This window comes from Cebidichthys violaceus, unplaced genomic scaffold, assembly GCF_023349555.1.
Source record: "Cebidichthys violaceus isolate CVI_PGR_0920_01 unplaced genomic scaffold, fCebVio1.0.p SCAF_29, whole genome shotgun sequence".
Classification (NCBI taxonomy): domain Eukaryota; kingdom Metazoa; phylum Chordata; class Actinopteri; order Perciformes; family Stichaeidae; genus Cebidichthys; species Cebidichthys violaceus.
In genome coordinates this window covers 2,694,043-2,709,857 of record NW_027176472.1, presented here as the reverse complement: position 1 = coordinate 2,709,857, position 15,815 = coordinate 2,694,043, and the positions used below count along the sequence as shown (strand labels likewise).

The 15,815-nt window shown below is 44.1% G+C and overlaps 1 protein-coding gene across 1 annotated transcript in view; it reads left to right on the top strand.

Annotated features, from left to right (window-relative positions):
- The first annotated feature begins 5,586 nt into the window (after positions 1-5,586).
- mmp24 (matrix metallopeptidase 24) overlaps positions 5,587-15,815 on the top strand; it is a 56,298-nt gene continuing 46,069 nt past the window's right edge. The window contains exon 1 of the mRNA XM_068722063.1: positions 5,587-5,737. Coding sequence (XP_068578164.1) covers positions 5,645-5,737 — 93 coding nt within the window. The 5' untranslated portion in view covers positions 5,587-5,644. The remainder of the gene's footprint in view (positions 5,738-15,815) is intronic.

The following is a 15,815-nucleotide window of genomic DNA, read 5'->3' as shown; positions in this document are numbered from 1 at the left end:
TTAGTCCGAATGCATGAAGATAAAATCCAGTCACTTCCTTCACATAAAGCATAACTAGGAGGACGACACCAGCAAACCAACCAGGTGTGCAAAGTCCACAGGTTCAAAGTTAAAAGCAAACATTCACCTCAAAGAAAGAAAAAGAAGCAACACCACCTAACACATAGTTAGTCATTTGTATCTACGTATTTTAGTTATTTTACATCTCTTACTGGTCCAGCTGTCACATTACACAATGTCATCAGATTTTTTTGTATACGTCTCAAAAATAAAACTGGACAAGAATCCAAGATAAGCAACAGCAACAAACTTAATATTTCTCCTATTAAGTTGTTAGCCTTAGTTGTTTTTACTTTGAAGATGGTACGCAAGCTACAAGCATGCACAAAGGTGTTTCAGGTCAACGCGCTGTTACTCTCCAAAATGCCAGAGCGCGTAAAAAACGTATTGTACTGTGGTGAAGCAAGAAGACACCAGTGTAACCGGAAAAACACCAAAAAACAACTTTCACAATGACAAGGAGGAATTTTGAAAAGTCATATCTCATATTCATGGACTACTAATGATTGATTCGGTTTAGTCAACAAAACTAGGTGAGAAAATAGATCACGTTTAGATCATAATTTACGTTGTTGGGTTACGTTGTTGGGTTACGTTGTCGCATTACGTTGTGTGGTTGCGTCAGGCTGTTGCATTACGTTTTTTAAAATGTTACCTTACATTATTGCGTAACGTTGTTGCGTAACGTTGTTGCGTAACGTTGTTGCGTTACGTTGTTGCGTCACGTTGTTGCGTCACGTTGTTGCGTCACGTTGTTGCGTCACGTTGTTGCGTCACGTTGTTGCAACACAAACCATGGTGTTTTTTTCAAATCTTAACCAAGTGATTTTGTTCTCTAAACATAACCAACCATTACGCTTGTGTCATAGTGCATTTCTGCAAGCGTGATCAGGACTGATATGAAACATATTCATGAACTTATTTAGTTAAGTATTCTTGGTTCAAAAACATCTTTGAAGAGAAGTATGCCAACATTGTTTCTGGCGACTGGGTCGATTGTTGCTCTGAGCATATTAAATGTGTTTGTTGCTCAGTGCAGTTTTGTATGTATGTTTTTTGGATCCTCACATACGCTCACTCAACAGTTATATCACATTTTGAGTGTTGGTTAATGTCTGTTGACACTAACGGCCACAGAACAGAAGGAGTCTCAGTACTGGACCAGAACAGAACAACGTCAGCTGCTGAAAAGTGGGTCACAACCCAGAAATTAGAAGCTGATATAACTGAACAGGAGGTAGAGGGAGGTGTGAACTGGCTATCTGACTGGCTGGAAGAAAACCTGCAGAAGAGAGAAGAAAAATCAGGAAAGAGTGAGGAGGAGTATGCGCACTAAATGAGTGCTGAAGGACAGAAGACAAATAAAATGTTGTAAAACCAACAGCTGAGGGGAAACAAAGGAGAGACAAAGACAAGAGGAAATTGTGAGAAGCCTTCTGGCTTGCTGACACACCGGTTTATTGGACTGGCAGACGATGACGGATGCAAAGTGGTGATGAATGAAGTGTTGCGAAAGTGGACAGCTGACTAACCGAGGTGAGGAAGGGGTAAGAAAAAAGGGGGAGAAGGGGAGAGGAGAGCATCAGAGCAGATCAGAAAGGAGAGGATTCGTGATTGATATTGATAAGAGCTAAGAGATGGATCTGTGTCGCTGTTGGACGCCTGCTCTTCTCAGATGGTGTTTATTCACACACTGTCTGTGAGTGAGCAAGGAGGATTGTGGGTAAGGACTATGGTTCGATGTCTGCGCTGAATACAGTCCTAAAAGTAAAAATAAGTGTTTCTGTTTATCTTTTTTCCCTACTACAACAATGGAAAACCATAATCAATCAACATTACTAATAGTTATTCTTAATGCTCGTCATCGGAGCCACCGGGTCGGATTCTGGTGAAACCAGATGAAATCATGCAGGTTCACCAGAAACTCCTTCAGCTCAGACTCCAGCAGAGACCTGGTCCACCGTGGACAGACCCAGATCCTCCAGCAGAGACCGGTTCCACTGTGGACAGACCCAGATCCTCCAGCAGAGACCGGTCCACCGTGGACAGACCCAGATCCTCCAGCAGAGACCGGTCCACCGTAGACAGACCCAGATCAGAAGCTCCGGAGGGAGGAGGAGAAGCTCAGCTCCCAGCAGCAGCAGCAGCAGCAGCAGTGTCTTCTCCTCCTCCTCCAGGAGCTGAGCTTCTCCTCTCTGCTCCATGTAAAGGCCGTATTTCTGGGCCGTTACAGAAATACATTAACGCGCCACTTTTCCGTAAAGTGGAAGTGAAGTCACAACTTGTTAAATTTGTTTTTGATTCTGCCAAATCAAGTCTGAAGTCATCAAATTTGGGAATGAATCCAGGTCCACTTTCTCAACTGATCAGGCGCTAATGTTCACATTTAGGTGTTTTTAGAGTGTTTCAGTGAAGAAGAGAGAGAGAGCTGGAGATGGACATAATGAGGAGTGAGAGAGTAAGGGGGGAGATGAGTGGGAGGAGAATGAGAGGCGTCAACTCAGTCTGATAGTAGCCTTTTATATTAAAAGCAAAACTACTGGCATTCAGAAATATTGGAAAACCTCTCTAACATCTCTCTACTGCTCTACTTACGACAATCATCTCAACAACTGTTGGAGCCGTGCATTTGATTTGTGCTTCGGTATGATATGCCAAGATCGTGGTTTGATCCCCGCTTCCAGTAGCAGCTAAAGTAGTTATTAGAAACACTATTGGAAGGATTGCCTTCAGAGTTAGCTCAAAGCATTCATGTCAATTCACCTGAAGAGTACAGAGTGTAATTAAATGCACATCACATGTTCAGACCAGTGACAAAGAGTAACACAAGATGGGAACACAGGAAACATTCTTGCATGCGGATGTTAGCATTTAGCTCGAGAACAAGAGCGGAGGCTGAACCTCCTGGGAGGACGGAGATCCAGTCCACTCCAGTACTCTATAGAGCAGTTTATTTCCCATGTGATAAACGTGTGGACGGAACCAAGAGAACCCCTCCATTCTTGGCAGCACCTCGGTCCAGCAAGCTGAGCCGATGCTTAGTGGACTAGACCGAGTGGAGACGTTCACTTCTTGGACGACGTTGAAGTTATTGTCCCGTTGCAGATGATGTCATGGTGGTACCAGACTCGGGAAACCCGGCATAAGCAGACCTGATCCCAGATGACCTCGGCGGTCCGGATGGTGTCGTAGGGAAGAGTAAAGGTAGAAGTATCGTGTTCTCCTCGTGAATCGACCAGGAATATTCGCTTGCATGGATTTCGTTGGCCATCGCCCCGGCTGCTTTACTGGATACCTCTCATTTAAATGGGTGAGGGGGCCCGGGCTTTTTCACTCAGGGCTAAAGTCAAACCCATAGACTGTAGATAGTAGACACAGTGAAGGCACTCATTGGGTTGTAGACTGCTGCTAAGAAGCCTCAAGTTCAGCATTTTGGCCGTCACCATCTTGTTTTTTGCAACCAGAAGTGGTGCGAGAGGGTTGAGCTGAGTACAACCCAACGCAGAGACATTTTTCTGTGAAAGTGAAAACACGGACAACTCCCAGACCGTGGTAGAGACCTGTCAATCACTGTGTAGCCTCGCCCTTAAATCATCCCCTGCTTTATGGTCTGTTTGACTCTAAATGGAGCATAATGTACTAAATGAACATCATGCTGTATTGAAGAAGACTGGAAACTAGAGATTGAGACCATAACCTCATGTTTACAATGTTTACTGAGGGAATAAATCAAGAGAGAAGTAGAGTCATTTTAGACTAGACTTCTATACAACCAGAGGAGTCGCCCCCTGGTGGACACTAGAGAGAATGCAGCTTTAACACATGAAGCACTGACTTCTCTTTAAAGAACCGGAGGTTGCCGCCTGATAGAAACATGACCTTTGTATTGTTTTCACTCTATTCTATTACGCCTCCTCTTCTTCACCTCCCCTCTTAAAATCATTTCCCTCCTTTCTGCTACATTCGTTGATTTCCTCTAATTTTAAATCTCCTTTAACTTTTCCACTGTCTGAAATACTTCAGTGTAAAAAGGTCCAAAGAACAATCTCTTTCCCCTCCTGCGCAGTACAGAGATTTCTTTTTTCCACATACAACATCCAACCTGTGGGGGCCACCTGAGGACAAATGCATTATGAATCAATACTCACTCATTCATCATTTAACAGTCTGTGGAGCAGGTGAAAGCCAACGGCCCCCGGAATGACGTCAATAGCGACCGCTAAACTCCCCCGAGACATTTCTGATTCCACTTTTCAGAAACTCTGCAGATTTGATTATACGGTTTTCGACCGTCGGAGTGCCAGTCGACAGGGCCGTCATTAGATTGATTTCCCGCTTCGCCAGCTACGGTGTATTTTAAGTAAAAGGCAGTTACGGTGCGGGTGGTGTACTTTTATTTCTCCTCTCCCTGTATGCCCCTCTCTCTCTCGCTATCCTCCCTCTAAAACACATTGGCATGGTTAGCACATGTAGCGGTGTAAACGGGTTCCACGTGGAGATGTGGGGAGCTACAAAGGCGTCCGTCCCGTTGCTGCGCAGTAATGCGACGTGATGGATCGATCGGTTGGGGAGTCGGTTGTTCCCGATGTGGAAACAGGCCAACGCTAGCTGCATTCATTCTCTCTGCAAGGGAGGAGCTTGACCACCAGTGGAGGCTAAGGGGAAGTTATTGCTCCCAGTCAACGGGAAAACACCGTAAAACTCTGCATCGGTTCGCACGATATCCTACGAGAATTACTCGTAATTTTTGTGCATTTTCCTTACGAAAAAGTCCAGCAAAACGTGTCTTTTCAAAAATAAATAAATAAGGAATAGATCAGGAAATACTTAGTTAGATTTAGTAAAACTTTTGGATGTGTAGATTCTATTGTTTTACATTTGTTTGTAAAATAAACGATCAGAGAAATTCAGCTTGTCTTTCTTATGATACACGTCATCATAACTGTGTTGTTCTGCACTGAAGACATGTTCTAGTTCTACTTCTAGTCGTGATGGTTCTGTTTCATAGAGGAGCAGAACTTGATGTTACAGAGAAGATCAAGACCACAGGAGACCCATTAGATACAGAGAGGAGTGTCGCTGCAACTGTAGCGCTCCTGGTGTTGATAAAGCGCTACTGCAACAACATCCATCTCTCTCTCTCTCTCTCTCTTTCTCTCTCTCTCTCTCTCTCTCTCTCTCTCTCTCTCTCTCTCTCTCTCTCTCTCCGTCCCTCCCCCTTTCTCCTCCTCGATGATACCGGAGACAGACCGACCAACCTGCATCCGCGCTCCGGTGTAGCCAGGCTTCCCCAGCTGTTCCGCTCCGCCTAAGTGAGCCTGCGCAATGGCCACTAAACCAACAACGCGTCTGCGCGGCCGAACCGGGAGATGGTGAGAGACAATACACACGGAGAGCGAGAGACAGGGAAGACGGGATGAAGCGCGAGCACACGGACGGTGTCCTCCGGTAAACGAGCGGGAGCTTGAGCCGGAGCCTGGGATATTGTTTTTTTTTGGGGGGTGGGGGGGGGTGGGACACAGCCATGGCGACGGGAGGAGGAGGAGGAGGTAGAGGAGGAGGCGTGAGGCGGAGGAGGAAAGCCATGCTCCCGGGAGTCTGCTGGAAGACCTGCTACTTCCCCATCCTGTTCTGGGTCGTTACCGTCTGCGGGGAGGAGAAGACGCTGATTGTGGAGGTAGTAACACAGAACACGGGGGGGGGGGGGGGGGGTCCGGGGCTTGAGCGGTGCGTCTCCCGCTCCCTGGATGTACCGGAATGAGCATCACCTCCCCCTTAGCTGTACACTCGGGGGTCGGTGGCGCTCCTCCTCGGGATGTTTTTATTTAACGTTTGCATGCTTTTTTTGTTGCATACCACACACACACACACACACACACACACACACACACACACACACACACACACACACACACACACACACACATGCTGTAAATACAAAGACTCACGAGGTAGTGAACTGACTGGATTAAAAACAAAACACCCTCTTTTGTTTTTAAGACGCTGGGGCGGCGCGCGCAACGCACGCGTCCAGCTTGGCCGTCCTGATTGCAAACAAAGGGGGGGGGGCTTAATTGCTCGTCACCTTTTTTAATTGTTTCCCGGCTTTCTGTCTGCACGGCCGCAGAGCCCCCCCCCCCTGCGGGCACCGATTAACGTGTCCCTCCGCCCGGTTGCGCTTTTTGGGGCGGAGGAGGAAAGTCGGTCCAAGATGGTGAGGTGCGCGCGAGGGGGGTGTGGGGTGGGACTGTGTCAAACCCGCTCATTAGGAGCGGCCCCAACACATGTTGTATGGTTGAGTTACAGGCTGCTAATTAAACGTGTTAATTCCACGTCTCGTGTGCGTAATCGGAAACAAACGGGGGGACTGGGGGACGCTCGTGTGTTGTGTCCTCGGTGACTGGAGGAGTCTCGGTAATGAAGCTCTGTGTTGTTAATAAACAGTCCCGTGCACGCGGAGACGCTCTGAAGGTAACCAGGAGGAGCGCGCGGCTTTCATGTGAACAAAGCAGCTCCCCCCTCCTCGGTCCAAATATAGCCTCCCTCCATAATTTATATGGAAATGGCAGTGAGTTGGAAGAGAAGAAGAAGAAGAGGTGCCGACAGATGTGTGTGTGTGTGTGTGTGTGTGTGTGGGGGGGGGGGGTTGCCACACAAAGAAGATGTTGGGAGAAAGTTCTTTGTTGATATGAGCTTTGTGATATTATGAAATGATGTCACATTGATCGTCTTCAGCCTCCTGATCCGCTGGTTGTTGGTGTGATGCATTGTTTGCTGAATGTGCATCGTCACCTTTTGTCTTTTTTGGAAACATCTGGATTGTGAGCAGAAGTCCTGCAGCGCTGGGAGACGTGGTGTGTGTGTGTGTGTGTGTGTGTGTGTGTGTGTGTGTGTGTTGTTGTTGTTGTTGTTGTCGTCACGTTGAGTGATGGCTTGTGTTGCTAGTGACACTTTTCATTCAGACAAAGGAAGCGCCGGTGGCTGCTCACAGCCGGGTGAATGTCACGTTGCCGCACAAAGGATGAGGAATCCTAATCCTCTCAAAGCTACGGGTGTTAGCGCCACGCTAACGTGGGCCTCGCACCAATGTGCTGCACGCTTTTTAGCTTTAATCGCAAGAAACGTTCCAGAAGATCTAGTGTGAGAAAAAGAAAACGTGCCTCAGATAACGAATCATTTCATCGGTGTAGGAAACATCTAGAGTGTGTGTGAATCGGCCGATCGGCCGGTTAATTAATCCACATTTCTCCACGTTCTTTGTAAGTTTTGATGATTTTTTTTTTTTGTAGTGTGTTTTCTGCATTGATTCTGGATGCAAATAAATAAAGAAATGCTTTATTTCTTTACGTTACAACGACATAAAAGTAGTTCCTGTTTCTCGTCTCTCCCCACACGAATGACATCACGTGACGAAGCGTCTCGCTGTGAAGTCACAGTCGACCAATGGGAACGCTCTGGGCCTCAGGTTGTCCTCAGCGGAGGGTTCTTTGTGCGTCCGCATTGGACCACAGGAGAAGGTGTTTGGTGGACGACGTCTATCAAACAGTCCTAGTTCTGGTTCTGGTTTTTCCTGAGTCAAAGGTTCAGTTCAACAAACGGAGTCGTAATACCTCAGATGTATATTTGATATTTGATGTTTATTGTGAATTGACACTAATTATTGAATGCATCCCTCTTGTTAACCAACGGCACACAGGTCGTCTGTACTGTGAGATGTTTACATAGTACATTAATAAAAGTAATAGTTTACTATTTGAGTTTGAGTTCCTTCCTGTTATGGTGTAAACGTCTAGGGCTTTTATTGTGAAAGGTAAGAACAGAAGGAGTGGTCTGTGCTGCCTTCAAGGTTGAAAGGAGACTACGTGTCGCACACTATACTGTACGCTTTGAATATTTTATTTTTTAGATTTTTTATTGGTTGATGCCTTTTTTTCGTGGCGCAAAATCTCCTGAAAATCAACTTTGTTCCGGATAAAAGGAGCGTGTCACCGCTTAATATTATTGTGTAAAGTACTCGTGATTAAAAACTAAAGTTCAGTAAATATAATGACGGCAATGCTAGAAACTGTGTGAGCTAAATGCTAACATCAACAGGTGGACGGGTCCAACAAACAAACGGAAGATCTTTCCGTCAGCGGACCGTTCGTTGTTTGTGAGAAAACAGGAAGTCGACGTTGATGTTTTTGTCACGTGACACACGTTTCAGTAACGGCACTTTTGTGGTTATTTCATCCCAAACGACAATAACAACCTAACTAAGCAGTTTTGTTGCCGAAACCTAACCGAGTTGTTTCCTGTGAAGTTTATTTTGAAAAGACCGTATGCATGTAACCAGTGTAAATTGAAACGTGTTGCTAGAGTTTCGTAGTAAAAAAAGGCACGAAAATGGCGAGTAACTTCTTGTAAGATATCATATGAACCGTTATATGAGGACACGTTGTTATATTACACACCTTGTCTTTTAATTTTGTTTAATGATGTTTTGCCAAAACAAGTAAAGTGGGACCTTGGGATTGGGCCTCTGTCTGGGGACCATGAATGTCTGTACAGCTTTAAGTGCTAATCCTTCTTGTGCCTGTTAAGATATTTCAGTCAGATAATGATGGGCAAAATAAATGGATTGTCTTTACAGTGTGAGATTCTTAGCATTTAGCTTCCAAGCTACACGTTCTACCTTTGAAGCTAATCCAAATTTGGTTGTATAGAAGTCTAGTCTAAAATGACTCTACTTCTCTCTTGATTTATTTCCTCAGTAAACATTGTAAACATGAGTTTATGGTCTCAATCTCTAATTTACAGTCTTCTTCAATACAGCATGATGTTCATTTAGTACATTATGCTCCATTTAGAGTCAAACAGACCATAAAGCAGGGGATGATTTAGGGGGCGGGGCTACACGCTGATTGACGGGCAACAGCAACACATCATTTTAGTTTTATTGTTGAATGACGTGAGCTCGGGTCATTTATTTCTGTCGGAAAGCGAAGCACGGATTAAGATTCGTGTCGGTCGTTCAACGGGCACGACGGCGAGGCCGTGAAGCGTTTCACGTCCGACCGCGTCGCCTTCAGCTTGTTGCAGTGACAACAGAAGTGTCGGTGATCACAGAGGAGAGACGAGGGAGACAGAGAGGGAGAGAGAGAGAGGGAGGGAGAGAGCAGAGAGAGCAGAGGGAGAGGAGGCGTTCAAGTCTTTGTCTGACTCACTGCTCCCTGCTCTTTGTCTGTTTGTCTGTTTACACAACGGGTCAGAATCTACTAATGTTTGTGTTTTTTTGGACGGAATATTTTTGGCTCTCAGGTATCAAACTGCAGTTGACTGAAGCTGCTCAGCAGCCTTTTAGTGCAGATTGTCAAAACGGCAGATTATTCCAACGTTCAAATGCACTAAATTTATTATTTACTGTAAAGGGTTAAGTTTTAACGTTAATTGTTTTGTCTTACATGTAGTTTTTAAGTGTGGCCATACAAATTAAATTCATTATTATTACGATTACAATGTTAGCGATCGTCCTAATGATTTTAAATGATGGATGAATTGATAAGTAGACGGTGTTGATCGATCAGCGACTTGAGTGGTGTTGATGGTGTTTATTAATGCGTTTAATGAGAAGCCTCTGAGATTCACGACTGTTCCTCCGATGCTCTACCGGGGCTGCGTGATGGCGTTAAAAACATTGATTCACTGTGTTTGTCGTCTTTCTTTCTTCTTTTCTTTCTGCAGTCAGTGTGCTGCTGGAGACTCTGAACCATGAAACAACGAGATAAAAGAGGCATTAAAGTTCTATAAGGCCAGTGAGCTGTACACATTTTATTCTCCCCGACACCGATTCCGATACCTGAACTTGAGTATAGCGTACTGTATGCTATACATACAGATGTATGTATAGCATACATACATCTGCTTTAAAGACATTTCTAGCCCAAAACTACATTTTACAAGATTACATTTAACACCTCACAATAAAGTTTACCCTCACACAATACTCATTTTTACTGAATGGAGCTCGTTACTCAATGCAAACCTCCGATAACGTTAGCATGTTAACTCTATTTACACTGTGCTGCCTACCGGCTGCTAACGTTAACTAGCTCTCCTCATCACAGAAACACAGATCAGCACCGGCTGCTAACGGCTAACGTTAACTAGCTCTCTTCAACACAGAAAACACAGATCAGCACCGGCTGCTATCGTTAACTAGCTCTCCTCAACACACAAAACACAGATCAACACCGGCTGCTAACGGCTAACGTTAACTAGCTCTCCTCAACACAGAAAACACAGATCAGCTCCGCCTGCTAACGTTAACTAGCTCTCCTCAACACACAAAACACAGATCAACACCGGCTGCTAACGGCTAACGTTAACTAGCTCTCCTCAACACACAAAACACAGATCAACACCGGCTGCTAACGGCTAACGTTAACTAGCTCTCCTCAACACACAAAACACAGATCAACACCGGCTGCTAACGGCTAACGTTAACTAGCTCTCCTCAACACACAAAACACAGATCAACACCGGCTGCTAACGGCTAACATTAACTAGCTCTCCTCAACACACAAAACACAGATCAGCACCGGCTGCAAACGGCTAACGTTAACTAGCTCTCCTCAACACACAAAACACAGATCAACACCGGCTGCTAACGGCTAACGTTAACTAGCTCTCCTCAACACACAAAACACAGATCAACACCGGCTGCTAACGGCTAACGTTAACTAGCTCTCCTCAACACACAAAACACAGATCAACACCGGCTGCTAACGGCTAACGTTAACTAGCTCTCCTCAACACACAAAACACAGATCAGCACCGGCTGCAAACGGCTAACATTAACTAGCTCTCCTCAACACAGAAACTCAGATCAGCCAAGTCAACTTTGATTTATTTGTAAACACGTAACTTGCATAACTTAAGTTACTTAAATCCCAAATAGTTTTCTTGCCTAAACCTAACTATGTATTGGTCGTACCAGACCAAATAAAGCTAGCAGCAAAACAGTTCTTTTTAAAAAGTAACTCAGTTTTCATGGATGAAAACGGCAGACATCGGAGTGTTTAACAGGCTGGGAGTGGGACCGGGTCGCCTGAAGACACTTTGCCCCCACTGTTCCAATAGCTTAGCATTTTAGCATCCGAGAGGCTGTCAATTGTAGCCGCAGTGGCTGCTGTCCGTCAAAAGTGACTTTTAATGCAGCTTTATTAAAGAACAGTTGGTGAGTGGTAGTACGTCTGTACTTGATGCGATAGAAACACTAAACCAGTATTATTATTTATTCCACCACACTTGAGTTTCACACTTTCCTTGTGACAAAGAGACCTTCTCAAAATGGCAGCACCATCCCTGCCAGCATAGCGACAACGGTGCTGCTGCTGGTGATGATGGTGATGATGATGATGATTGTGCTGCTGGAGATGACGACAACAGTGTTGCCCGACAGGAAGAAGTCACAGTAGAGGTGCACATGACTGATGATGATGGTTTGAGAAGATGAGAAGGTGTTTCTTTTTTCTCCCCCCCTCCCCCCCAAAGGAGAGGATCTCTGGTGGTGGAGGGGGGGGGGGCTGGTCCCGGGGGTGTAAACAGAACATTACACCAGAGAAACGGGCTAAAAAGAGGCTGCAGCGCTGCACTTATCAGAGCCGTGTGTCTGTGCACCGTGTAGGCGGTGTTACTAGAAGACTTCATATTCACATCGTGAACGTTTTGGCCTTTTTAAATCAACATCCTCGTTGTTTTTCTGTCCTTCCTCTCTCTCTCTATTTCTCTCTCTCTCTCTCTCTCTTTTTATTCATCCCTCTCAAGTTTTTTATTTATTTCACTTCTCCCTCCTCTTCAACCATTGTCTCTCTCTCTCTCTTTCGCTCTCTCTTTCTCTCTTTTTCTCTCTCTCTTTCTCTATCTCTCTCTGTCTCTCTCTATTCATCCCTCTCAAGTTTTACATTTGTTTCACTTCTCCCTCCTCTTCAGCCATTATCTCTCCCTGTCTCTCTCTTTATCTCTCTCTCTTTCTCTCTTTTTATCTATTTCTCTCTCTTTATTTCTTTCTTTCTCTCTCTCTCTCTCTCTCTCTCTCTCTCTCTCTCTCTCTCTGTCTCTCTCTCTATTCATCCCTCTCAAGTTTTACATTTATTTCACTTCTCCCTCCTCTTCAGCCATTGTCTCTCTCTCTTTATCTCTTTTTCTCTCTCTCTCTCTCTCTCTCTCTCTCTCTCTCTCTGCGCCCACACACACTCTTTACCTCTCGCTCGGCTCCAGCTGCATTAATAAGAGGAGTCGTCATTGTGCGTTTGATGAAGGTATTGCGCCGTTTGTTTGTCTGCAGCGAGCCGGAGACGAACTACATGTGAAGATCAAGTTTTGAAGAGCTTAGAAGCTGCGATGTGACTCAACCAACAACTTACCTTAAATAATTGAATACGTTTCAAACACTACTCGGATGAAAATTCACGTCGTGCATCGCCGTGCCGCTCTGTTCTGCCTCGTCTGATTAACCTCACTGCCTTTCATTACGTTCCATCTTGTGAACAAACACTGCTTGTGATTATTTGAGATTTATTTTGTTTTGCACAGAAATGAAAAGAAGCAAAGAAAGTCCTGCAGGCGATATTCAAAAAACATAAACTTTGTGGCTTATAGGAAGAATCTCACCGTAATAAACATTATGAGCAAATACAAAATCCATCTAATCAACACAAACAAGCGTCGCTCACTGGTGAACACAGCGTTACTCCCACTTGTTCGTTTTTGTTTTTGTGGGGACGTTTCCTGCCGAGTTACTTTCAGATTTGACTTTTTTTTTACCGGGACGTCCCTGTGATAGAGAGAGAGAGAGAGAGAGAGAGAGAGAGAGAGAGAGAGAGAGAGGACCGGTTGTATAATACTGCAGCAGGAGGCTGGACGTCAGGCATCGAAAGGTTAAAGAGGTTCAGAGGAGCTGAAGAGAAAAAGCAGCTCAAAAGGAGAAGTTTCAACGGCCAGAGTAAATACAGACTCTGAGTTGCGTTGCTGCACAGACTAAAGGACAGCAGAGACGGAGATTAAGTTTAACTAAAAAGCGTGGAACGGCAGGTTCGTCCACAGTCAGCCGGGTGGGAATAAGAGTGTTAATATAACAGGAGACCCTCTGATGTGTTTACGAGTCACACCTTCTGCAGACCCCGCGAGGATTAACCCAGATGGCATGCAGTTATTTCCATGTATACATGTTATGCATGAATTGTTTTTACGCCTATTAAAGGTATAACGCATGAATGTATTTGTATCCCCTTTTACATTTACATCCGGTAAGATTTTGACATAAAAAGTGCAGCGAGCTTGTTTTATTGTTTATTATGTGGCTTTAACATCATCGGGGAGCTGGATTTATTTTGTGTAGGGTTGAGTGTAGTGATTGAAATGTGAAATATATAACTTTATGTCTGCTCAGGGACCGCAGACGATACGTTATCCAGTAGTGATCAATCTCATCTCTTTGTATGAACTTCAATAAACAAAACCGAGTCATCTGCGTAAAGTGAGACTCTGCAGATGAATTCTGCTTCCTCATATAAAAGTCTGACAGATTGTTTTCTTCACAGTTTCCTTTATTAGAAACAAATCATGACGAACAGGTTTGGTAGAAATGAGCTGACTGCATGTTACAGTTTTGGATATTTTAGCAGTTTATTTTCAGTCACAGGTAGTTTGAAGTCACTTTAGCGGTTTGGTCCTAAAACAAGATTAAATAAAAATCCCAATAGTGTCCGTGTATCAGTGAGGGTTTATTTCTTTATGTAATATATGTTATTTCTTTAAACTTTCTTTTAAGTTTACGTCAGAAACCGAAATGATAAACCAACTGCGATTATTTTTTTTTCTTGGTGCACAAAGAGATCCAGCGTTTAAAGCTCTTGTTGTCACATAATTCCATCAGTTAAAGCCACCCTGCAGATCACTTTTAACACTAATGCACAGCATTCCTGCAGCAGGTTGCAGCGCAGCGGAGCCTCTTAACACGAGATACTGAGCAGGATGGACACGCGAGTGCAGCTCTTATTAAAAATGAATATCAGGGTTTTGGAGAAAAACAAGCATCTTGCAGCTCTGTGGGCGCAGCGCAGAAGGACGTGGAGAGAGGACAACGTTTGATCAGAAGAGGAAGCTGTCTCACACCCAGCTGTAGATTTAATCATATCTATGATTGTGCCTGCAGCCGGTACGGCTCATCCTGGTGTGGAGCCATAATGTTCATTACTGATCATACAGTAATTGAATTGTTGGTAGGGTTGCAAAGGGGCGGAAAATTTCCGGTAAATTTCCGGAAACTTTTCATGGGAAGTTAAGCTCGGGAATTTTGGAAAAAAATGTTTTTTTGCAAAAGCATATAACAGGGAACTTAAATGTAGTTGAGAACAAGACTATGCAAGCCTAGCTCAGCTGGACCCTGATGCAGCTAGTCGGGAACATTGTCTGCTAGAAACAGAAACGTTGTGTTGTTTTTGAACGTCTTTGTCATCACCTAGCATATTGATTACTTGGTAAACTGAAGCCATGTTCATTTTAATACCACGTTTATTTGTATACAGTAGGCTAACTGTGTACAGCAGTGACAGTAGGATGTATGCATGTCCACACTAAAGTACACCATCACCTCCATCATTCACAGCTGTTGGGGTTCATCAACAAGCGCGAGTTGAGCGACTTTATCATTAATAAAAGTAATTACTGCAAATGAAAGGCTGAGCAATAAAAACGTGATTCAACACTATATTTTAAAGACGTATGGAATGCAGCACATGCTGCGTTTCTTTACAAAAGATGTATCTAGCTACTGTAAACCAACTACTCACACATGGATTAAGTCAAAAATGTAATTTTTTAAATGTGTATTAGAAATGTTTGCATGCATGTATGCTTATGACAAAACAAAATGTTGTTTTGTCATGTATGACTAGGTAAATACAGTTAAACTTCCCGTTAATTCCAGTTTATTCCCGTTAATTCCCATGGAAAGTTTCCAACTTTGAATGTTCCCAGAATTTTGCAACCCTAATTGTTGGTCAGTACTAGTTTTATGTTGTTGTTGGACTTGACTGATTGAAAAGGCAGCTCAGTGGTTTGCATGTTTCCTCCCATCAGAAAGCGTTGCGCTGCAGACTTAATGTTTGGAGTGAGCACGTTGCCTCATCTCTGCACTTCTTTAGCAGTAAAAGAATGAAACAGACGACAGCTGTCTGGAGCTCTTCAAGCACTTCCCACGCCTTCAGGCCTCCTCTTCTCCATCGATCTGTCGATAAATCTGTTCACCCGTCTGTCGCTCGTCGCTCCACACTGAGCGTACGCTTCACCACCAGAGTTCTACCTTTACAGTAATGCTGTAATGACGTGTCCTTTACAGACGCCACCTGTCAATCAGTAGATTATGATTATTTCACGGCCATCTTTTAATCTGAGGCTTTAGATTTTGTGTTGAAGACGGCAGCTTCAGTGACATTATTGTTACTTTGTAGCCGTGCAGATGCAAATTGACAAAAAACAATTAAGAAATTAGAAATCACTCAATGAATTACAGAATATGAAAATAATATTTAAGCCAACTGAGAAATGTTTGGGACTTTTTTTTACTGAAATGAGACTCTAAATCAAAGTCATTTTTATGCCTCAAATCAATATTGAAACTGCCGCTTCATATAACGACACAATGAATGCCGACAGACACTGAATTTATGGATCATAACTCTACGAGGCTGCAGGAGTTTCCTGCTGACGAT